The sequence below is a fragment of the Acartia tonsa genome, chromosome 15, assembly GCF_053477335.1.
Source record: "Acartia tonsa isolate MP-2025a chromosome 15, ASM5347733v1, whole genome shotgun sequence".
Lineage (NCBI taxonomy): Eukaryota > Metazoa > Arthropoda > Copepoda > Calanoida > Acartiidae > Acartia > Acartia tonsa.
Window position 1 is genome coordinate 23,446,497 of NC_137274.1, and position 25,573 is coordinate 23,472,069.

General features: G+C 33.1%; 2 protein-coding genes across 2 annotated transcripts; both read left to right on the forward strand.

Annotated features, from left to right (window-relative positions):
* Window positions 1-712: 712 nt before the first annotated feature.
* On the forward strand, window positions 713-9,009 carry LOC145307016 (sodium channel protein para-like). Its single transcript, XM_080149355.1, has 8 exons — window positions 713-763; window positions 4,243-4,399; window positions 5,020-5,175; window positions 5,481-5,547; window positions 5,952-6,024; window positions 7,115-7,242; window positions 8,357-8,546; window positions 8,803-9,009. The coding sequence occupies exons 2-8, from the start codon at window positions 4,309-4,311 to the stop codon at window positions 9,007-9,009; spliced, it is 912 nt and encodes a 303-aa protein (XP_080005481.1). The 5' UTR covers window positions 713-763; window positions 4,243-4,308.
* An 8,151-nt stretch (window positions 9,010-17,160) lies between these two features.
* On the forward strand, window positions 17,161-18,838 carry LOC145307017 (uncharacterized). The gene has a single exon (XM_080149356.1). The coding sequence runs from the start codon at window positions 17,161-17,163 to the stop codon at window positions 18,562-18,564; it is 1,404 nt and encodes a 467-aa protein (XP_080005482.1). The 3' UTR covers window positions 18,565-18,838.
* Window positions 18,839-25,573: the final 6,735 nt, after the last annotated feature.

The following is a 25,573-nucleotide window of genomic DNA, read 5'->3' on the forward strand; positions in this document are numbered from 1 at the left end:
TAAGCATACTTCAAATTTGTCAATAATACGATACTATACATGATTAAAATAAATGGGATACATCCAGTTTTCTGCAGCCTGTAAAATAATGAATTCCAGTGTTGTTGGCCCTTAGAGGCCGCAGGCTTGGGCCAACAAAATTGGTATTAATTTTATGAAAATTTTTCTATAATACGATACGATACATTATTTATAAGTATGACCTAGAACAGGTTTTAGGCCAGTGGAAATTAATCGGATTCCAAACCATACGGGAAAAGATCTAGTTTAGGACTTTAGAACTAATTCAAGCCGGCCGTTTGGACGCTTGTCAGAAAAGGTGTTCCTCTTTCGTTTGTTGCAAAAAGTCAACAAAAAAACACCAGTATTAAAGGTTATTTTCCACATCGTATTATAGACAGCTTTCTGTGGGTATCAAAATGAAAAAACAATAGGTAAAAAACTGGATTTCATCTTATAATTTTTCATTTTAATATCCGTGGAAAGTTGTCTATAATACGATGCGATAAATAACTATAAAAAAACAGAGATTTAATGGGATAAGACAATGGCCGATAAATTGATGTACATCCCCTATGATGATGCATACAATTACCCCTTCTGTAGATCAGAATTAGTGGTTGAAACATTTGAACACTCACCTTAATGAACAAACCAATCAATTTTCTATTTTAACTTTATTGCTAAAAAGATTAAAAATATTTTAGGAACTTTTTGTATTTAAATTGTTGTTGAAGAGGCCATATTGTTGTACTTAAGTCTGGTAAGTGCTTTTGTCATGTGCGCCATTCCTCAGATCTTAAGGGATAAGACAGTGAACAATAAATTTATACACATCCCCAATTAATTATTGGTTGAAAAGTTTGAATACTTTTAGTTTAAAACCATTCAATGAAAAGTATCAATATAACGAATCAAACATATATAAAACTTTGGGTACCAGTGTAATTTACTGTCCAATGTCCCCTCCCTCTCTCCATGGGATCATTATGTCCACGACGCTTCAAGTTGTGTCAAATTTAATAACAAAAAAAAGTTTTTCCCTTATAGTGCCTTGTTCAGCTTAGATCAATTACCTTTCGCGGAAAGCCGTTTATAATACTATGCGAGAAATAATTATTCCAACATATATAAAAATTTTATAAACAAAATTTTAAATTTTTTATATTTTTAAAGATATAATAAGTTTATTCACTTGACATATCTTGAAGCCTTGTGGTTGATTTAGTGTTTTGCTTTAATACATCTCTCTCTGCTAGTTTCCTAAATAGGGAGTGATTATCCCCCCCCCCCCCAAAAAAAAAACAAAGAAGCCTTACAAAGTGTCTCAAAAATAAGCCATGTGACGTCATAAAAATGAGGGATGAGAGAAAGAAAACCCATAAAAAAAGAGATGCCTCCTTTATGACATCACATGGCTGATTTTTTAATACACTTTGAAAAGCTTTTCCCCACCTCCCCCCCCCAAAAAAAAAAAAATAATAACACACCTCCTTTTTTTAAAAAAAATGGACGTTGCTAATATAGTCTTCACATGTTAGCTAATACGTTTCTTCATGGCCAGAGAAGTTATAAGGGGAGGGTGGGGTATTGTTATATTAGCCACCTGGAAGAAAGATTTTGTATAATTACTTAGAATCAAGTTAAGTTAGGTTGTATTTAATACTAAGGGAAAGTGAAAGGAAAAAAGAACTAACCCACCCTCTTTCCTTTTTCAATTTATTTTAAAACTAAGAATTGGTGGGGGGGGGGGGGTTCTGTGTTCTGACTCACTCCCTATTTAGGAAACACACCTTAGAAGCATAACAAGAAATAAAATGAAAATAGTTTTTATAAAATTGGCCAATTTTTCAAATTTTCAATTATTTTTAATTATTTTTGTTTAGACAAATTACAGTTAGTTTGTCAAAATTCTTTCTAAACTAAAGAAAATGGCAAGATTTAAAAAAATATTTTCTACCAAATATTATTATACATACAAGATGGTTAAAAAAGTGGTATCTCTTCATAAATAATATTGCTTCATTTAGGGATCTAAAGGGATAAGACAATGATTAATATCCCCAATGCAGATACACAAAATCACCTCTTCTGTAGATTAAAATTAGTGGTTGAAATGTTTTAACACTCAATCTAATGAATCAACCAATTAAAATTCACAAATGTCCCCAAATTCTTAAAGCCAATGAATAAAAAAAACTTTATTACAAAACTTTTGGGACTAGTGTAATAAACAGCCCAATGTTCCTTTTCTCTCTTTGTTATAAAATGTTTGACCTAATTTGATAAACACTTTTTTAACCATCAAATAAACATAAACATAAATGTAAAGGGATGGCTCCAATAAAATGATTTCATTAGCTAAAATTCTGTCTTGGAACTCTCCCTTTAACTAAACATTTGTATTTCAAAATATATTAATGCTTTTAAATGTACATCTTGAAAAAGCATAATTCTGTGTGCCTTTGTTTGCTTAGAAACTAAAAGCTATTGAACATAATCATTTATTTGATAAGGTTTTTTTCTTAAGAAATAATGATTTTGCATATAGAGCACATTATCATAAGTAAAACTTATTTCAATTGATTGATTGATTGACAAAAAATCAATAGATTGTTTGATCAATAGATTGATGGAATCATTGATTGTTCATAGATTGGTTGATCAATTGATATATTGATACATTGATTTATTAATTGATTGATTGAGCAATAGATTGGTTGGTTCATAGATTTATTGATCTATAGATTGAAAGACCAATTGATTGATTGATTTATTGATAAAGCAATAGATTGATTGATTCATAGATTGATTGATTCAAAGATTGATTGATTCATAGATTGATGGATCAATAGATTGATAGATCAATAAATTGATAAATAAATATTGATTGAGAAATAGATTGGTTGATCAATTCCTTTATTGATTGATTAATTGAAATATTGATAAAAAAATTATTGATTGATTTGTTGATCAAAGGATTGATTGATTTGGAAAATTATGGCATGCAAAGCTTGCTGTTTTTACCTATTTCAGCTTTAAAGTGTGGTTGCCACTTGGAAAAGTGCTAAAGTAATCTTGTCCAAATAAAACTAAGAATCTAGTTAGTAAAACCTTATTTCTTGCAGGGCTAATACATATGTTAGAAATTAGAAACAGTCGAAATGTGAAATTTATGACTGTTTATGAAATACACCAATGCATTTGAAGACTATGAAAATATTTTAAAGAGGATTAATGAAAAAATGCATAATTATACATTCTACTGGTTGTTTGAGAAAACAAGAAGACTGTTTTCATGTAAAACATTATGCATTTTAAATAAATTTATGATTGGAAGGGGGGGGGGAGGTACGGTTAGTCCAGTTAGTAGTTCTCCTTGCATTAAAAAGCAGGAATATAACAATAAAAATAAATGTATTTTCATTTGTGATCAGAATGTTAATTTAGTCTGATCTTTTACTAAAAAAATATTCAGGTGGATAAATAAATCCTAATATGAACCAAATTACCCCCTGAAAAAAAGTGGATCCTTATTGATTTGAGACAAAACTAGTTCTTTAATAGTTTAGCAAATATTGAATGTGAATAGAACATCAGAAGCTGAGGCTGAATTGATCTGTTCACATTTAGTATCCAGTTAACTAGTAGAGAAATAGTTTTTCCTCAACTCTGATATATTTTTACCATAAAGATATTTACTAAGACTAGTTTAATGATAAGTTTGAAATCAAGTAACCTTATAAAAAAGAAATATTTTGTCTAGCCAAGAATTGTAACCATTAAATGGTATAGGGTTGCAGTGATTCCTGAGAAATAGTGGATAGGGCGGTGACATAAAAACTATCTTAAAACAATTTTAGCAATTTAATAATTATAAATCTCTTCTTTTTCTAAAGAATCTGTTTATGCTCTGCATTGCATCAAATGTATTCTTTACTAGATGAATATTATAGAGCGTGGTAAAATATCATAGATGAATGGATAAGATTATGATTGCACTTTGCTTGAATAATACTTTGTGTCCATGTAAATCACTTATAAAGGTAGTTACTAAATTCAAGTTGTTATATCAAAAGTACAAGAATTACTTTTTCATTTCATATGACAAATTTAGAAACTACTTAATAGTGTGGCTTGCACATCATTCTGTATGTTTTGTCTAAGTGTTTTAAATAAGAGACTAGAAATAATTCTAAAAAAAATAAAGCAGTACAATCACGCCTTAATTGCTAATGCTAGGTTGGTCGTGTTCTTCGTCTTATCAAAGGCGCCAAAGGTATTCGTACGCTGCTTTTCTCGCTGATCATGTCCATGCCTGCCCTGCTCAACATTGGTCTTCTCCTCTTCCTGGTCATGTTCATCTTTGCTGTCTTTGGCATGTCACTCTTCAAGAATGTCAGGAATGTAGTTAACCAAACACTTAGTTTTACAAAATTAAGGTGTATAGTCAGTTTTGTGGCAACACTTCTTAAGGGGTGTTTCTTCCTATTATCACAGTAGCTTTTCTCTTATTTCAAGCCCTTGTGGGGGGCTCTAACCCTGTGGGGCAATCGTTTAACCCAAAATAACCTAACCTAATCTAAAATAACCTATGCCATTTTGAAAATACTACAAATCGCATTGCCACAAAAGAGACTATACCTAAATTATGATATCTTAAACAGATATTTTGTACTTATTTCCAAAGGGGGCATCTTAACAATTAATTACTTTATTAACAAGGTGCACTAAGTATATGGAGGATAAATTGCTCTAAAACTTTTAACTTTTATATTACAAATGTGATTTGGCCAACATTTTTATCAATCTAAAAATACAAAAAATAATATTTTTCTACTTTTTAAGAAATTTTTTCATGTCAAACTCTAAAGTTATTTAACATAATAAATTTTCTTTGGTCAGTTTCATCATGATAAGATAAAAATAAAGCTTTACCACCTTACACAAGATTAAAATAGATATATCCTAGTGTATTATTACCCTTTAATCAAACATTGTTTGCTTACTTCAAAATCTTCAGAATTCGTGGCGGCTTCAATGATGTCCACAACTTCAAGACATTCTTTAAGACCTTCATTCTGTTGTTTCAAATGGCCACCTCAGCTGGCTGGGATGGTACTCTAGATGCAATCTTTGATGATACTGACTGTAAACAGCAGGATACAGAAATAGGTAGATCTTTTAAGTTTTAAGTTTTTTCTTTTTTATGCTAAAAAGTTTGATCTTAATTTAATCTGTCCTATTAAGAGTTCAATTTGTAATATACATAAACAAACCAATATTTTTCTCTGTCTATATGTCTATCTATCTTTTTATCTATCTTTCTATCTATCCATCTTTCTATCTATCTATCTTTTTATTTATTGATCTATCTAGCTATCTATATACTTATCTATCTATCTAACTATTTTTCATCTTTCTATCTTTCTATCTACCTTTCTATCTACCTATCTATCTATAAACCTGTGACTTTTCAGGTGAGCCTGGAGACTGTGGCAAGATGGGACCTGGTATTTTCTACATTATTGCATATCTTGTTCTTAGGTAAGTTTTATTATTAAGTATCAAAATTGGCCAGATCCCTATATCTCACTTGAAAATATTCCTTAAGAGGGGGTATTCACATCATAACATTCTTAGGTAAAATAATAGTTATTTCTCACATTTTATTATAAACAGCTTTCTGCTGATATAAAATGTACAATAATTATTTTTAGCAGCATCTTGTGCCTGAAAAAATTTGTTTTAATCTTATGATTGTACATTTTATATCCACAGAAATCTGTTTGTATTGTACATTTTGTATATTTTTATTATAATAGACATATTTTTTTTGTACGGATGAGAACCAGTTCTTATCAACTGGATATTAATCGGTTTAGAATGTATACAAAAAACTAATTTCTTTGAACACAAATTTTATTTCTCATACCAAATTTATGTTTCAGTTTCTTGATTATTGTGAACATGTACATTGCTGTGATTCTTGAGAACTATAGCCAGGCCAATGAGGATGTCCAGGTAATTAATTCATCCAATCAGAGAACTCTAATAGATCATGTGATCAATTTTTTAACCAATCAAAGATCAGTAACTGGTCATCAGGATTATTTTCAACCAATCAGAGAATGCTAAAATTGGTCATGTGTTCAATCAGAACTTGAACTGGTTTGGAGATAAGAGCTTTGACCATTATTAAGGAACTCTTGCAAATTAAGGAAAAAGTAACTTGACTAAAATTTTTATACTTAATTTAATTGATTACTTATTCTGTTCTATGAGATGTTTAACCAATCAGAGAACTCTAATTGGTCATGTGATCATAGATTTTACCAATCAGAGAACTCATATGGATCATGTAATTTAGGAGGGTATTACTGATGAGGATTATGATCTGATCTAAGAGTTGTTTAACCAATTAGAGAACTCTAATTGGTCATGTGATCATAGATTTGACAAATTAGAGAACTCTAATTGGTCATGTGATCATAGATTTGACCAATCAGAGAACTGTAATTGGTCATGTGATCATAGATTTGACCAATCAGAGAACTCATATTGATCATGTAATTTAGGAGGGTATTACTGATGAGGATTATGATTATAATTCAACCAATCAGAGAACTCTAATTGGTCATGTGATCATAGATTTGACCAATCAGAGAACTCATATGGATCATGTAATTTAGGAGGGTATTACTGATGAAGATTATGATCTGTTCTATGCGATGTTTAACCAATCAGAGAACTCTAATTGGTCATGTGATCATAGATTTGACCAATCAGAGAACTCATATTGATCATGTAATTTAGGAGGGTATTACTGATGAGGATTATGATCTGATCTAAGAGTTGTTTAACCAATTAGAGAACTCCAATTGGTCATGTGATCATAGATTTGACCAATCAGAGAACTCTAATTGGTCATGTGATCATAGATTTGACCAATCAGAGAACTCATATGGATCATGTAATTATGTAATTTAGGAGGGTATTACTGATGAAGATTATGATCTGTTCTATGAGATGTTTAACCAATCAGAGAACTCTAATTGGTCATGTGATCATAGATTTGACCAATCAGAGAACTCATATGGATCATGTAATTTAGGAGGGTATTACTGATGAGGATTATGATCTGTTCTATGAGATCTGGCAAGAGTTTGATCCAGATGGTACCCAGTATATTGACTACAAGAATCTGACAGAATTTCTGGATGTTTTGGAAGATCCTCTCAGGTCAGGTTTCCTTTTGTTGCAGTTACAAAGCTTCTCTTCAAGTGGTCAAGTCTTTTCTTCTGTCTGTCTTTTCCTCCAAGTAAATAACTTACACTACCCCTTCCATCCAAGAGAAGAACATAAATGTCTTTCTAACAATCTTTATATCTAACTATCTCTCTATCTATCTTTCTATCTAACTATTCTTATATCTATCTTTATATAAATCTTTCTATCTATCTTTCTATCTATCTATCTTTCTATCTATCTTTCTATCTATCTATCTTTCTATCTATTTTTCTATCTATCTTTCTATCTATATTTCTATCTATCTTTCTATTTATCTTTCTACCTATCTTTCTATCTATTTTTCTATTTATCTTTTTATCTATCTTTCCATCTATATTTCTATCTTTCTATCTATCTTTCTATCTATATTTCTATCTATCTTTCTATCTATCTTTCTATATATCTTTCTATCTATCATTCTATCTATCTTTCTATCTATATTTCTATCTTTCTATCTATATTTATATCTGTTTCTATCTATCTTTCTATCAATCTTTCTATCTATATTTCTATCTATATTTCTATCTATCTTTCTATCTATCTTTCTATCTATCTTTGTATCTTTCTATCTATCTATCTTTATATCTTTCTATCTTTCTATCTATCTTTCTATCTATCTATCTTTCTATCTATTTTTCTATCTATCTTTCTATCTATATTTCTATCTATCTTTCTATCTATCTTTCTATCTATCTTTCTATCTATCTTTCTATCTATCTTTCTATCTATCTTTCTATCTATCTTTCTATCCATCTTTCCATCTATATTTCTATCTATTTATCTTTCTATTTATCTGTCTATCTATCTTTCCATCTATATTTCTATCTTTTTATCTATCTTTCAACCTTTCTATCTATCTTTGTATGCACATATTTTAAAACATTTTCACAACATAGGGCCAATTCCTTTAACATTGTATTGGACAACCTAGGAGCTTGGATTTCCAGGGTAAAACATTCTCCTTTATAACTTTGTAAATGTAATGAAAAAAAACCCAAACTCCTAGGCTTGTGGTGACAATGAAAAGCAAATTTATAATGTTTATAAAATGTATTTTTTTATATAGAGTTGCACAGCCAAATAAGTTCAAGATAATCCACATGGACATACCAATTGTCCGGTTCTCAGATCCTGACACAGGAGAGGTGAAGGAGGACATGGTCTTCTGTACAGATATTCTCGATGCTCTTACTCAGGACTTCTTTGCCCGCAAAGGGAATCCAATTGAAGATCCACCTCATGTTGAGGAAGTGAAGGTAAACATTCTCTAAGACGTTGTACTGGAGCTGGAATATGCATAAAGGGGACTATACTGGGTGGAAGGGTTGGGAGTTAGAATATGCTACTGGGGGTCATTAAAATGGGTTTAAGCTTGTTGGCGACACACAGCACTGTTTAAGTATTCTATAGATACATTATGACATGACTAACACCTATCACCTTGATCTTGGGGCAAATAAACAGCTGATTATCTCCTCTCTCTCTCTAAAAATGACCCCTTTAAATTTTAAGGTGACCACGTTTGCTGACCGGCCTGGGTATGAGCGCACCTCCTCATCTCTGTGGAAACAGCGGGAGGAGTACTGTGCCAGCCTCATACAGAAAGCATGGAAGGTGCACAAGGTGAGAGCCACAGGGCCAGAAGTGTCCAAGATTGAAGATCCTGTGACAGAGGATGATGATGAGGATACAACAACTAATACAACTTCAGGAATGTGACATTTTAAAAACTGAACAAGCTAAATTTGGTTGATTCACTTCACTAAATTCACAAAATGAATTAAAAATGATTGCTAAAATATTTTTATGTTTTAGAATGTTTTTTTTAGATAGGTTGAAAACCATACTAACTTGAAAATATAAAAACCTTTTTAAACAAGAATATCATCTTGATCATAATGAGTAGCTTTTAAATAAGACAAGTTAAGATCATCAAGATAAGGCAAAACAGATAAGTCTAGAAATTATAGAGGTGGGCTTTTTCCTAAAAAAGATTGAATTAAATAAATGCACAACAATGTTTTTTTTTCAATTCCTTAAATAAATGAATGTATTATGAATCCAATTACATTTGTTTATAAACAGGAATGGCTTCTTTACAGCTCATTCTCAAATTAGTTCCATTACCATCCCCATATGTCTAGGGAGAACATAATCAGCAAAGTAAATGGGAATAAGTTTTACAACAGATTTATAAATGAAATACCAGGATTTTAGAATAGACAGACAGATAGACAGACAGATAGACAGACAGATAGACAGACAGATAGACAGACAGATAGACAGACAGACAGACAGATAGACAGACAGATAGACAGAAAGATAGACAGACAGATAGACAGACATATAGACAGACACATAGACAGACATATAGACAGACAGATAGACAGACAGATAGACAGACAGATAGGCATGCAACAGACTTAAAATGGTCACTTTCAGAGGTAACAACTGGAAATTCAGAGAAAACTGGACAACAGAACATGATGATTGAGGTGAAATCAGTTCCTGATAAAGATAACAACCAAACATAGTTAGCCATTTAAAAAAAGTATTAATTTAGTAGATCACAAATTGAACCCTCTCCAAAATTAAAATCCACATTTCTAGGTGCTTTTTTTATTCAAAAAAGGAAACAATGTTGAAAAAAAATATTAAATACAGTAGAAAAGCTTGAATTAAAAAGAAAATATTCATTGGTGAACATTTAGTACTTTTCTGCTTATTGCTTCACAGAAGAATGCCTTATCAACAGTAAGGCTATATCTATTATCAATTTTTCTTTTAAGAAAAAAAAACTCAAATATTTTAAGAAACTTTTTAAAATCTGAGACAAAAAGTGAAATAAAAAAATAATAATCTAAAAAGTGAATTGATTATTTGACAGAAAAAGTGGCAGCTATATAAACATTATGATGAAATGTGCTGCCATCAATAAAAAAATAAACTGAACAAATATCAGATATTGAATACAGTGTGATATAAATTGACATTAATATAATTAGAATAAAGAATGGTACTGCTGGTAATTCATACTATTATAATGGAAGAAATACAATGAGTTAGAAAATAAAACAAATATAGAAAAAATTATGTATAAATTTTATGGAAAAAAGTAGGGTTGGGCCAGATACTTTTTTGGCCGGATATCTGGGCAATGTTCAATATCCGGCAAACTACCAGATATCCGGCCCAACCCTAGAATAAAGTTACTGATAGAAAGATAGATATTTATCTATCTCTACCTGCTTGATACAATCTATAAAAAATAATAAAAATGGCACTTTTATCAATTCTTACAATAATTATAATTAAGTTTTTATGCCATTTCATTAAAAATAACCATTTCTTTTATTATTATTTATTATATTCTTATAGCTTACAGTGTTATTCAAAAAGAAACTGCATTTATAAAAAAAATATCTTTAAACAAGAAATTTTTGCTTTTAATAAAATGATTATAATAGATTATGATTTAAAAAATAACAAAAACAAAGTTAGCTTGCAGTTTTTATGATAGTGCTGTAATGTTTTGTTTTTTAATTCTTCTGAAAAAATTTAGAAATAATTATAGACAAAAAAAGGTATATTTTTATTTTGTTGAAAACATATTTTGTCCTGCAATTAAAATAAATGCTCTGTGCCTTATTTATATGTCAAATGGATGATTCCTAAAGATATTTTGTTTCTGCAGCAGGGTGATACATCACCTTGTCAAGCATCATTTTTTTTATGCTTTCTTTACTAAAAGCCCTGCAAAAAGTATTGTCAGAGGTTGGTTGCACATTTAGTTCAAAGATGTGTAATGTCCTTTTTTAGTAGCAAAGCTAATCTATAACTCAATTTGTCTTTCCACTAATTATGCTATGGTGAAAATGGGATTTTCTCAGCTTTTATTCAAGATAGATGGCTGATTATTTTTGTGAAGATTTCCCATGTGAGAAAGGTTTTGTGATTCTTGATTTTTTAAAATACTCTTTTTAATCTCCTTGTCCACATTCCTATTTATGATTTTTGTGCTTTGCTACTTATGAAAGTTGTCACCCTTGTTTTTTTTATCTTATTTTATCATTAGGGATCTCCTAAAAATAATTAGAAATAAAAATATTATCAGTTTAAATTCAATAAATGTTTCTCAAAACAGAAAGATTAATTTTTTACAAAGGTCCTCTTATTTCATTTTAATTTAATCTTTTAATATTCTATTGTAAAAAATTGTAAATTAAAGCTGACATTTGCAAATTTTTCTTGTGGTAATTTAATAATCTTTTTTTTTAAAATACTTTTCTGATTTTTAATTATTCAACAAATTTGCTTTAATTTAAGATAAAAAAAACTGCTCAAATTTAATATGATTATATGTAAAAATTAGATTTATTTATTTTTAACTAATGGTAAATCCCTACAATATGTTTATATCTAAAGGTTTAAAAATGTTTTTGTTCAGCATTAGTTATTATTTTTTGTGCATTTCTTACAGCTGAATAGAAATATTTATGATGCCTTTAGTAATATATACATGTTGTAAAACTTGTAAATTCTACGCAAAGGGCTGTTTTTCTGCAGATTATATAACTTGTGGAAATTATTGGACTCCCAAGGCGGGGTGTCCCCCAGGGCTCAATATTTGTCTCAATTATAAATCTGTGAGGAGAAAGCCCAAGTCTTGCTTTATCATATATGGCGCGCTAATACAATCAATTTTCCTAGTATTATTATTATTATTATTATTACTATACAAATCATACACACTGCATCTTACCAAAGTATTTCTAAATATGAGAATATATAATTGCCATACTGTACCATTATTTTATAAAAGTGTTGCAGTCAAACTTTACACAATAAAATTAACACTGGATTTTTTTTGGAAATACTTGGGTATTTGTTGATGTGTATTATCAACATTATCATGCATCTGTATATATTCACTAGGGTTGGGCCTGATACTTTTTTGGCCCGGATACCGGATATCCGGCAGATTTCAAATGCCGATTATCCGGCTGATTTCAAATGCCGGATGCTGGATATCCAGCTGATTTCTAATGCCGGATATCTGGTACCGGTTGGATATCTGGCAATTGTCCGATATCTGGCAAATAACCGGATATCTGGCAGAACAAGCGGATATCCGGCATTATAAATCAGCCGGATATCCGGCCCAACCCTAATATTGACAAGATAATATTTGTGAATATATGCATGAAGCAGCTTTAATTATATGTATTGCATATATAAATAAAATATATATATGAAAAAATCACGCATATTACAACACACAGCTAATTGCACAAAGAAAATAATTATTTGTGTGTGTGTGTGAGTCGAAGTTTTGATGAAAGAATTATCAAAGCTTAAAATAATTCACGCAACCTCGATCAAAACAAAAGAATACCTATTTGGTCACGAAACCTCGTTTGTTATTGTTCTTTGATTTCTTAATTTTAATTTATGAGAAAAATTTGACAACAGATTTTTGGAAAACAAATGATAAACATTCAAGAGATATTAAAACACACACACACACACACACAGATATGTCTGCTATGAATTATTTGTTTTGTCTTTACTATGATGAATCTTTATAGAGAAATAAAGAATAACAAAAAAAATGTTTGGTTTTTTTATTCTCGTATTCATTCGAATCCGGTGGATAGGAACCGGTTCTCATGAATACGAAAAAACTATGTCTAGCATCGTATTATATCCAGTTTTCTACGAATATAGAAATGTACAAGCATAAGATTAAAACTAATTTTTTTAGCCGGTGCCTTCGGCAACACGGGGCTAAAAAAACTAGTTTTAATCTTATAATTGTACATTCTATATCCGCGGAAAGCCGTTTATAATACGATACGAGAAATAACTATTCTCGTACGAATCCGGTGGATAGGAACCGGTTCTCATCCATACGAAAAAACTATGTCTATCATCGTATTATATCCAGTTTTCTACGAATTTAGAAATGTACAATCATAAGATTAAAACCAGTTTTTCTAGCCCGTGCCTTCGGCATCTCGGGGCTAAAAAAAATAGTTTTAATCTTATAATTGTACATTCTATATCCGCAGAAAGCCGTTTATAATACGATGAAAGAAATAACTATTATAACTTTTAATACTTATTTCTCGTATCGTATTGTAAACTGCTTTCCGCAGATATAGAATGTACAATTATAAGATTAAAACTAGTTTTTTTAGCCCCGTGGTGCCGAAGGCACCGGCTAAAAAAACTAGTTTTAATCTTATGATTGTACATTTTTATATTCGTAGAAAGCCGTTTATAATACGATGCTAGACATAGTTTTTTCGTATGGATGAGAACCGGTTCCTATCCACCGGATTCGAATGAATACGAGAAATAACTTTATCTGCTCTGGACAGATAGATACCAGAAAATGTGAATTTAACAAGGATAACAACATGTATAAAAGCAAAGCACTAAAAGCAGAATATTAATTTGTAAGTCTAAACAAAATTGTAAATAAATTTATTGCCCATTGCTTAAATACGAGATATTTTAAGCTTTTCTTAAAGAGATTGATTTGAGGTGATTAATACGATACCTTGCTATGTTTGAAGGAGTCTCTATCAATATTCTACGATAATTTGCAATGTTACGTAGGAGTCTCTATTCGAGAGAAAAAAAAAAATCGATTTATTGTGATTTCTCTAAGGAGGGTGGTGGTACCCTCCCCCAAAATAGTTAAAAACCTTCCCGGGAACTATGAGAAGGTACCCTCTTAAGGAGAACCTAATCGGTTCAGCGGTTAGCGAGATCCTTCGGTACAGACACACAAACACACAGACATCCTGTTACTTTAGTATAAGGACTACTCTATAATAGGATATATATGTATATATCTTTTGCACATATGGTTTTTAAATCAATTTTCTCAAATTTTCTGCATATCTTACTACAATAGTATAAAATGGATAGACAAAGTGAAGTCAGTAAAAAGCTCTGTGGTCTTTAAAAAGAGAGGAAGAAAAAGAAAGAGAAGGAGGGACATGAAAATAGAAAATATTTTTTAAAAATCAAAAATTTTTTAAATAATTATTGATTATTCTTTTACACAGGACGATAGTATTTATTTATGCAAAGCTTTAGCACAATTTAAAACTTTCAATTTCAAACCTTACACAAGGTAAAATAAACTTTTTACTTTTCATCCCTATTGTCCTTAAAGTGTTGACACAGTATAAACTTTCAAAGGAAGGCTTTTAAAAACCGGAAAGTCCATACGTCCATTTAACCTACCTACCCTAGACTAAAATTAATCATTAAAATCTTTTTTTGTTCATTGACTTTTTATATCAATGAAAAAAATATAAAAAAAAACAAGGATGACAAAATCCATAAAAGCGAAGCACTGAAACAGTAAGACAAACGTACATCAAAACTTATATAGTGTCAGAACTGAATAATCAAAATAAAGATAAAAGAGTCGAAGCAAAATTGCAAGTAAATTTGTTGAAAAACTGCATTTTTTGGACATACTTACATTTTTAGGATTATAGAGATTCTTCGCTTATAATATTGTACCTTCTTGTAATAGGAATCAGTACTCCAAAAATCAGATAAAGCAAATAATTATATCACATGAATTAAAGTCTTTGTTGTTAAGAAAGTTAAAAAACAACATGCTTTAAATTGACCTACGGACATTCTTGTAATGATTATAGAGTTGCTTCGCTTTCTAATTCGTACCTAACTACTACAGGAATCACCATGCAAAGTTTGAAATCGATAGGACAATTCTAACAAGCCTAAATTAACGAAAAAAGCTATCCCTCTGTGACGGACGGACCTACCCTAATTATAGAAAAGCTTCGCCAATTTTAGAATTGATATGCTCTCTAAATTTTACATAACAAGTTTGAAATTAATAGGACAATTCTTTTAAGTAAAATATAACTCTACCATGCCTAATTTAGCTATCCAATACACACGAACCTAACCTAATTATAGAAAAGCTTGCCTTTAAAAATTAAATATCATTAAAAAAATCTTCTAAAATTTTTGTGAAAAATCTATGAATTAATTTTGGTATCTTTTAAAAGTTCAAAATTAATAAGTAAATAGAATAATAGGTTCCATCGGGATTCCTCCCACACGGGATTCCTCCCACTGAATTCCTCCCACAGGATTCCTCCCAAACGGGATACCTCCCACACAGGATTCCTCCCACACGGGATCCCTCCCACAGGATTCCTCCCACACGGGATCCCTCCCACGGAATTCCTCCCCAACGGGATACCTCCCACGGTATTCCTCCCACACGGGATCCCTCCCACGGGATTCCTCCCAAACGGGATACCTCCCACGGTATTCCTCCCACACGGGATCCCTCCCACGGGATTCCTCCCAAACGGGATACCTCCCACGGTATTCCTCCCACACGGGATCCCTCCCACGGAATTCCTCCCACACGGGATCCCTCCCACGGTATTCCTCCCACACGGGATCCCTCCCACGGAATTCCTCCCACACGGGATACCTCCCACGGTATTCCTCCCACACGGAATCCCTCCCACGGAATTCCTCCCACACGGGATACCTCCCACGGTATTCCTCCCACACGGGATCCCTCCCACGGAATTCCTCCCACATGGGATACCTCCCACGGTATTCCTCCCACACGGGATCCCTCCCACGGAATTCCTCCCACACGGGATACCTCCCACGGGATTCCTCCCAAACAGGATACCTCCCACGGTATTCCTCCCACACGGGATCCCTCCCACGGTATTCCTCCAACACGGGACTCCTTCTATAAATGTTTCAATTTTTTTTTCATTTTCAAATTTTTGGGGTTGAGGTGACCTCCCACACCTCCTTAAAAATTTTTTTTTTTTCATTTTAAGATTTTGAGGGGTGAGATGACCTTCCACCCCCCCCTAAAAAAAAAAAATTTTCAAATTTTTTTTTTTTTTTCCATTTTCAATTTTGTTGAGGGTGGGCTAGCCTCCCACACCCCCAAACAAAATTTTATTTAAATTTTTTTTCTTTTCATTTTTAAATTTTCGGGGTTGGGGTGACCTTCCACACCCCCCTAAAAATTTCATTTTCTTTTTTTTTCATATTTTTATTTTTTTTTTTTTTCGGGGTAAGGTGACTTTCCACACCCCCCTAAAAATCATTTTTTCAAATTTTCTTTCTTTTCTGGATTTAAAATTTTTAGGGGTGGGGTGACCTCCAAAACCCCCTAAACTTTTTTTTTCAAATAATAAAAAAAATTTTTAATGGCAAAAAATATAAAATTGAAAAATTTTTCAGGGGAATGTGGGAGGTTATCCCATCCCCCTGAAAAGTTTAAAATTTAAAATGGAGGAAAAAAAAATTTTTAGGGGGGTGTGGAAGGTCAGCCCACCCCCGAAAATTTTAAAATGAAAAAAAAATTTGAAAAAAAATTTTTTATAGGGGTGTAGAAGGTCACATATTTTCATTCATAGTTTGTCCTCTTATATAAACATAGTGTGGTGGAGGAAGTCACATCTATAGTAAACTGTTATATCCATTCATTCAAATTTTAAGTACTTATGTTTTTATCCCACCTTTTTAAGATTATGGGGGGGAGGGGAGGGTTGGGTTGCAATTACTTTTTTAGTGATTGGTAGAAGAAATAAAAACTACATTCTTCTTCAGGGGTACAAGGAGACATAAACAGACATTAAAATTTAGAGTTAAACATAATAACAGATAATTTTAAAAACAGTTTTATATTTAATTTCAAATTCTAAGAAGGTTTTGTTTTATAAAATTTTCTGTAAAACTAAAATTAGACGGACTTTAAAGACTGCTGTTGTTTTCTCAGTAAGTTAAAATAAATAATTTTAATTTCATCAAATCTTAGAAGAAGAAGATAACATGCAAGGTGGAGATGCTCAATTTACAGAGAGAGGAGGTGAAGTCCGAGTGGAAGGTGGATTCCAATATGTGTTGAGGAAAGATAGAATAGGAAGAAATGGTGAGAGGACATGGAGGTGCCGCATGCAGAGGCAACATAGATGCTCTGCATCTATCAAAACAAAAAATGGCATACTTCAGGGAAATGAGGCACCTGTACACTCACACACTGGAGATCCAGTGAAAAATGATGTTTTGAGAGTGCAGTCCCTCATGAGGACAAAGGCCTCTTCAACTCTTGACACAACAAGATCTGTTCTTGCAGATTGCCTTGCAGGTCTAAGTCAAGATACACTGCAAAGGCTACCTAAGCGCCCATCTTTAGATGATAACATCAGGGCTAAGAGAAGAGTGGGCAATCCTGTAGAGCCAAATCCTCAGAATTTAAGCTTTGAAATTCCTGAGAAATACAGGAATGTTATTCTTCATGACACAGGTATTGCAGATCCTAACCGCATTTTAATGTTAGGCTCCAGGGAGCTTTTACATGTACTGGATGATGAGAATGTGTGGTTGGGTGATGGCACCTTTGCTGTTGTGCCATCAGTTTTCTACCAGCTTTACACAATTCATGCTAAGGTAGGCAACAACTATCCTCCAATTGTGTATTTTCTTTTGCCCAACAAAGAACAAAATACATACATCAGGATGCTAGATGCCCTAAAGGAACTTCTGCCTGATTCTGTTCCACAAATTATGTTGCTTGACTTTGAAAATGCTGCTCAAAATGCATTCAGACTGGCGTACCCAAATGCTTCAGTAAAAGGATGCCTTTTCCACCTTAGTCAGTCTGTAATAAGAAAAGTTGGAGAACTAGGTCTAAAGAGCCAATTTGAAAGCAACCCAGAGTTCAACATGGCAGTCAAATCCTTAATGGCATTATCATTTGTTCCATTAGATGATGTGTTACCAAGATTTCATGAACTAGCTGATTCATTTCCAGATATAGAGAGAGTCAATGAGCTGATTGCCTACTTTGAGGTAACTTACATCCAGGGTAGAGATAGAGGTGAAGGCCTAGCAAGAAATCCTCCTAGGTATCCCCCTCAAGTTTGGAACCATTTTACAGATCCAGCTGATAATGTTCCCAGAACCACTAATGCTGTAGAAGGTTACCACAATGGATTAAATTCACTCTTTCTCTCTAAACATCCCAGTGTGTGGAAACTCTTAGATGGGCTTATAAAGGACATTGCACTCCAACATAAGGTTTATGCTGACAATCAGGCTGTCAACAATCCTGCAGTTAGACTAAAATACAAATTGTTGGCCCAAAGACTTGCTGCAAAAGTTAATACTTATGCAGCAAGCCCAAATAAGTTGATCTATCTCAGAGCAGTAGCTAACATTTTTAGCTCTGTCTGATCCTATGAGGAAACAATTTTTTATAAAAAAAAAATAAAATAAAAAAAAAATATAAAAAATAAAAAAAAATAAAAAGATTTAAAAAAAAAGAAAAGCAAAAAAAAATTTTTTAAATTAAAAACATCAAAAATGGCTTGCTATTATACTTGACCTCCTCGTGGTGCAAGCTGGATAAGACAGACAAAGTATAAAAATCAAATGAAACTTTTTCAGACATATAGTCAAAATAAAAAACCTATATTTTTAAAATCTTTAGAGGACAATTTATAGAAAAAATTTGGAAATAATTTGGAAAAAGAATTTTAAAAATAAAATCTTTTAAATAAATAACTGAAAAAAAGGGAAAATGTTTTTTTGTAAAATGAACCCATGTGGGAGGAATACAGTAGAAGAGATCCCGTGTGGGAGGAATCCCGTGGGAGGGATCCTGTGTGGGAGAAATCCTGTTTGTGAGGAATACCATAGGAGGTATGTGACCTTCCACCCCCCCTTTAAAAAAATTTTTTTTTCTTCCTCCATTTTCAAATTTTAAACTTTTCATGGGGATGGGGTAACCTCCCACAACCCCCTGAAAAATATTTCAAATTTTTATTTTTTGCCATTTAAAATTTTTTTATATGAAAAAAAATTTTTAGGGGGTTGTTGGAGGTCACCCCACCCCAAAAAATTTTAAATCCAGAAAAGAAAAAAAAATTAAAAAGATTTTTTTTTAGGGGGGGTGGAAGGTCACCTTACCCCCGAAAAAGTGTGGGAGGTCACCCCAACCCCAAAAATTTAAAAATGAAAGAAAAAAAAAATTATGGAGGTGAGGGAGGTCACCCCAACGCCAAAAATTTAAAAAGAAAATTTATTTGGGGGTGTGGGAGGTCACCCCACCCTCAACAAAATTGAAAATGGAAAAAAAAAAATTTTTTTAGGGGGGTGTGGAAGGTTATCCCACCCCCAAAAATCTTAAAATGAAAAAAAAAAATTTGAAAAAAAAAATTTTGGGGGGGTGTGGAAGGTCACCCCCCCCCCCATGAAAATTTTAAAATGAAAAAAAAAAAATTTGAAAATTTTTTTTTACGGGGGTGTGGAAGGACACCCCACCCTAACAAATTGAAAATTGGAAAGAATTGAAACATTGTTGGGAGGAGTCCCGTGTGGGAGGAATACCATGGGAGGGAACCCGTGTGGGAGGAATACCGTGGGAGGTATCCTGTTTGGGAGGAATCCCCTGGGAGGGATCCCGTGTGGGAGGAATTCCGTGGGAGGTATCCCGTGTGGGAGGAATCCCGTGGGAGGTATCCCGTGTGGGAGGAATACCGTGGGAGGGATCCCGTGTGGGAGGAATACCGTGGGAGGTATCCCGTTTGGGAGGAATCCCGTGGGAGGGATCCCGTGTGGGAGGAATACCGTGGGAGGTATCCCGTTTGGGAGGAATCCCGTGGGAGGGATCCCGTGTGGGAGGAATTCCGTGGGAGGGATCCCGTGTGGGAGGAATACCGTGGGAGGTATCCCGTTTGGGAGGAATCCCGTGGGAGGGATCCCGTGTGGGAGGAATACCGTGGGAGGTATCCCGTTTGGGAGGAATCCCGTGGGAGGGATCCCGGTTGGGAGGAATCCTGTGTGGGAGGAGTCCTGTGTGGGAGGAATACCGTGGGAGGGATCCCGTTGGGAGGAATCCGGTGGGAGGAATCCCGTGGGGAGGAATCCCGTGACTACCGAATAATATTACTTCTTTTATAAATTGTTGGGTATAGTCCCTTTCGTGGCAACGTTCTTTAAGGGGCGATTTTTCGTATTTTAAATGGCTTTTAATATGTTATTTATGGTAAGGTTATATTGGGTTAGGCGATTGCCCCGCAGGATTAGGCAATTGGCCCGGCAGGTTTAGAGCCCCCGCAGGGGCTAGAAATAGGAGAAAAGTATGAAAAATACGAAGAATCGTCCCTTAAGGAGCGTTGTCACGAAAGGGACTATACCCAAAATGTTTTCTTCATAGAATACCTACTTTGTTTGATCTTTCTTGTGGTAGCTTGGGTATATTTTCAATACTTATATTGGTTACAGGTTAGAATTGTCCTATCAATTTCAAACTTTACATACTGATTCCAATAACAATGAGGAAAGCGTAGCAACTCTACAATCAGTACCAGAAAGTCTGTACCTCTATTAAGAACCAATCTTTTAGGTCGTATAAGTATATCCTATTAGTATACCTCCATTTAATTCTTGGAAAACTGATTTCTTTTACAGCAAGGTACAATATTGTAAGCGAGGCATCTCTATAATCTCATCCTAAAAATCAAAGTATGTCCTTTTACTGTATTTACGCAATTTTGCAACAAATTTAAGTACAGTTTTGATGAGTTCTGACACCTACAAGAGTTAATGTTCGTTTGTCTTTCCTTCTGAGTTTAAATCTTCGCTTTTATGGATGTTGTCATCCTTGTTTTACTAAAAAAAACTAGCGAATTCGCTCCTAGCCTCTAGGGAGTTTGCCCTTTATAATTTCAATTTTAAATAAAATAAATTTTTGAAGGGACGTATATTTTTCTTTTTCGGGAGAATTTGGTAGTGTCCCCTCCCAAAGAAAATAGCTTAAAACTATCACCGGACAAGTAGGTATATTCCCTGAAGAGTAGAGCCCAATCGGTTCAGTGGTTACTGAGTTCTTAAGCTTCAAACAGACATATAGACAGACATACAGACAGATAGACATACAGACAGATAGACAGACAGACGGACAGACAAACATACATACAGACAGACAAACAAACATCGTTCTACTTTGTATTATAGATACTAAACAATATTTCACTAAGAATTTATTTCAATTTGTCAACATATTTTTTTACATTAAATATTAATAAGATATCAGGTGTTTTCCCACAAAGTTCCTATCGAGCACAGGAATAACCCTTAGTTTTTTAATGCCTTTGGTGCTCTATGTAACCTATCTAAAAAAAACATACAAAAAATTATTTGCAGTATGGCTTCGAAACCGATTAATATCCGCTGGTTTGGAACCAGTTCTCAGCCATACTAAAAAATCATGTATAGCATCGTATTACATAAGACAATTTTCCACGAATATTAAAATTATAAAATCAACAACAGTTTTGTTAACCCGGGTCTTCGGCCCCTCGGCGCTAACAAAACCGGAATTAAATCTTATATTTTTCAATTTTAATATCCACGGAAAGCTGTCTATGATACGATTTGATAATAGTTATTTCTCGCATCTTATAACAAACAGCTTTTCGCAGACATAAAAAATACAATTGTAAGATCTTAAATTCGTAGAAAGCTGGATATAATACGATGCTAGACATAGTTTTTTCGTATTGATGAGAACCGATTCTAATTCACCGGATATTAATCTGTTTTGAATTAATACGAGAATAGTATTTCTAGCAGCATATTATAAACGACTTTCCGCGGATGTAAAAATGTACAATTATAAGATAAAGACCAGTTTTTTTTACCCTGAGTTGCCGAAGGCACGGGCTAAAAAAACTGGTTTTAATCTTATGATTGTACATTTTATATTCGTAGAAAGCTGGATATAATACGATGCTAGACATAGTTTTTTCGTATGGATGAGAACCGATTCTAATTCACCGGATATTAATCGGTTTCGAATGAATACGAGAAATAATATTAATTATACTCCATTTTTCTATTTTTAATTAAGTAAAAGTGTGTGTTTTAATGCTTAAAAATAGTATTAGAATGATAATATTCACTAAATATGTGTATTTCTTATTGAAAAGAACTAAAGACAATTTTTAAAAAAAGTTAACATAAATTTTTATAGTTCTTGTACTGTTTTTAACTTAAAAAATACATAACATTTACGGATTTTACCCGCAACCTACCTTTCCCTTTATGGGGGGTGGGTTCTAAAAAGCTCGACAAGGCCCTTTTAGGGAAAACCACCAGATTTTCTAAAAATTATTTTTCATAAAATTTTAATTAAAGTGGAAAGGCAGGGGGGAGACAATGGACGTTAATTATAAACAGGGATCTAAAGAGATAAGACAATGGCCGATAAACTGATGAGGATACACAAAATTACCCCTTCTGTAGATTAAAATTAGTGGTTGAAATGTTTGAACAATGAACCGTTATTATAAAACTTTGGCGACTAGTGCATTGTCCCCTCTCTGGTTGTGTACACCAATTATGATGAGCATAATATACCCTTTGTTTGGAGATAATTTGATCTAAAATTTTAAAACTTTTCCAAAAATAATTAAAAACTACAAAAAAGAGTACTTAATAACTAATTATGTTTATCATATTGGGGGGTGTACAGTAATTTATTTTCAATTGTCTTATCCCTTTAGATCCCTGTAACAAACAAAAAAATAATTATCTAATATTTGACCTAAGCTTAAAAACAGAAATAGATTTTTTGAAGGAAAAAATCAGAAAAAAATCGTCCAACTTTTTATTTAAAAATCTTTGCAAATTGAAATATTTTATCCAGTATGGCTTCGAAACCGTTTAGTATCCGCTGGATTAGAACCTGTTCTCAGCCATACTGTATCATGTATCGTATCGCATTACAGACAAATTTCCACGAATTTCAAAATAAAAATGATAAAATTAATACTAGTTTCGCCAGACCCGATTTAATTATTTTTATTTTACTATCCGCGGAAAGCTGTCTATAATACGATGCAATAAAAATTAAAGGGTGAAGGGACACTTTTTGGGAATTTAAGGTATAAGACAATGGCCGATGAATTGAAATACATCCCCAAGGATTATACACAAAATAACCCCTTCTATTATATTGCAATTAGTTGTTGAAACGTTCGGACACTCAACTAAATTCAATAAAAGTCCCTAAAGTTGTTAAGCTAACGAATAAGAAAACTTTGGGGACTATTGTATTAAACAGCCCATTGTCCCCTCCCTTCCTAAGTCCCATCTGCCTCCACCCTTTGAACACATTTTTTTTATAAAAATAATTCGTTTAATGCCAATTTCTCTAAAATTTGAAACTTTGTGACTTGGAGGTTTTTTCTTTCTTTCTTCTTATTTGATATATCCTAAAAGTATAATAAGAAAACAAAATCCTCCAAATATGTATTACATCGTATTATAAACAGCTTTCCGCGGATATTAAAAAGAAAAATTATACTTTTTAACAGCAATGGTTTTAAATTTATGATTTTTTATTTCAATATTCGTGGAAAATTGTCTATAATACGATGCTATACATGTTTTTCAGTATATCTGAGAACCGGTTCTAATCCAGCATATATCAATCAATTTCTAAGCCGTACTGGAAAATCCAATATTATATACAGCTTTCCGCGGATATATAATAAAAAATTAACATTGTAATATTCGTGGTAAATTGTCTGTAATACGATGCTTTACATGATTTTTCAGCATTAAAAATCAGCCGGATATCCGGATAGTTTCAATATCCGGTATCCTGCCGGATATCCGGCCTAAAACTAATAGTTAGCACTTCCACACAAAGAGCGTGCAATCAAAGAGTTGGTTGTCTGATGGACGTTTGACCATATATAATCATGAACATTATTAAAGAAAGCCTGCAAGAAATACACCACTTTAACGGCTGAAAGACTGCCACAAGTAGAACCAATACCCCAAATTTGAAGCCTCCAGCTTCAATAAAAAAAGTATCATTTCAAAATGACTTTTATAAATTTCAATACTAAAATACGTCACCGAGAAAGAAAATTTTTAGCTTATTTTTGACAAAAAGTTAGATTGCTGATTATATTTTAACAATAAAAACACCACTTTCAGTTTTCCTGTTAAAAATCTTTGGAAAAATTCCGTTTACTTGTGGCAGTCTTTCAGCAGTTAGATTGGTGTATTTCTTGCAGACTTCCTTTAAGCAGAATTTGGTTCACAGATACATAAAAATAAGTTATCATCTACTTAAAGTTCCTCACCTATAAAGCGGGGCTACTCTAGACTATAGACCAAAGTTGATGTCCTGCTTTATAATTCCCTCTGTAGAGCTCTCTTTGTCGGAATCTCCCAGCAGGCTATCCGTTGTACCTGACCAAATGACACAGCTGTTTTTAAAACCGGTTTTTAACAATGTTCTTGTGGTAATACGACACCCAGACGGACAGGCAGTTTACAGAGTTGCTTCGCTGTGACTTATGATAACAAACCCCCTGCACTAATCTTATTATATCACCATCTATCTCATGACCGCTGTTGACCCCGCAACCCAGCGGTCAAACTGGCCTGCCTAAATGTGGGGAGGGGACTCAAACATGCAACTATCACGCGTACCTCACGCGCTTATATAACCGGGAGGCGCTGCCTCCCCTTTTACCACCGCTGCCCCCACAGCCTGTCTACCGCCGGGAGCTAAGCCCTAGCGTCCCACACCCCCTTCAAACCTAACCATTGTTATAATCTGTTGTATATATATAGTAAACATTGCTTGTAAATATTATTCAGTTTAAATATATAATTTCTGTATGATTGAATCCTGCTTGTTTGTTTGGTAGAATAATTAAAGGCTAGGGCTCGTTGAATCCGAACTCGTTACCCCGTGGGCCGAGAACGCTCGGCTTACCAGATTCTAAACGTTTGCGAGAGATCTTCTGAAAAGCAAAGTTGTAGTTTATTGCCTATAGTTTAATTTTATATTTCGACAGATTTTTGTCAGATCACCCCTTCTATGATTGTTTTTGCCTTCAAAAATGGACCATGAAAAAATCCGTTGTACCTGCAGGTCACGTGACACACAGCTGTTTAATTGATTGATTGATTTTAATAATATTTCAAAACTGAGTTCTTGGGCATGTAAGGATATTGTTACAGTAGCTTAGGTCGAAAAAGGTCTGTTTTTTAAGCATTTTTGACATACTTATGGCCAAATACATGTTATGTTATGATTAAACATATAAATAAGTAACCGACTGTATATTCAAAGGGATATGGAAGGGTAGAAAAATAGCATAAACCCAGACTTGCACAATTGTATGTAAATAAAGGGTAAGGAAGCGAAATATGA

Bases quoted from the DNA above. Each gene is read 5' to 3' on its own strand.
- LOC145307016 (XM_080149355.1), top strand. From the start codon at position 4,309: ATGTCCATGCCTGCCCTGCTCAACATTGGTCTTCTCCTCTTCCTGGTC. The intron at 5,176-5,480 runs GTAGATCTTTTA...GTGACTTTTCAG, and splicing joins ACAGCAGGATACAGAAATAG to GTGAGCCTGGAGACTGTGGC. The intron at 7,243-8,356 runs GTCAGGTTTCCT...TTTTTTATATAG, and splicing joins GTTTTGGAAGATCCTCTCAG to AGTTGCACAGCCAAATAAGT.
- LOC145307017 (XM_080149356.1), top strand. From the start codon at position 17,161: ATGCAAGGTGGAGATGCTCAATTTACAGAGAGAGGAGGTGAAGTCCGA.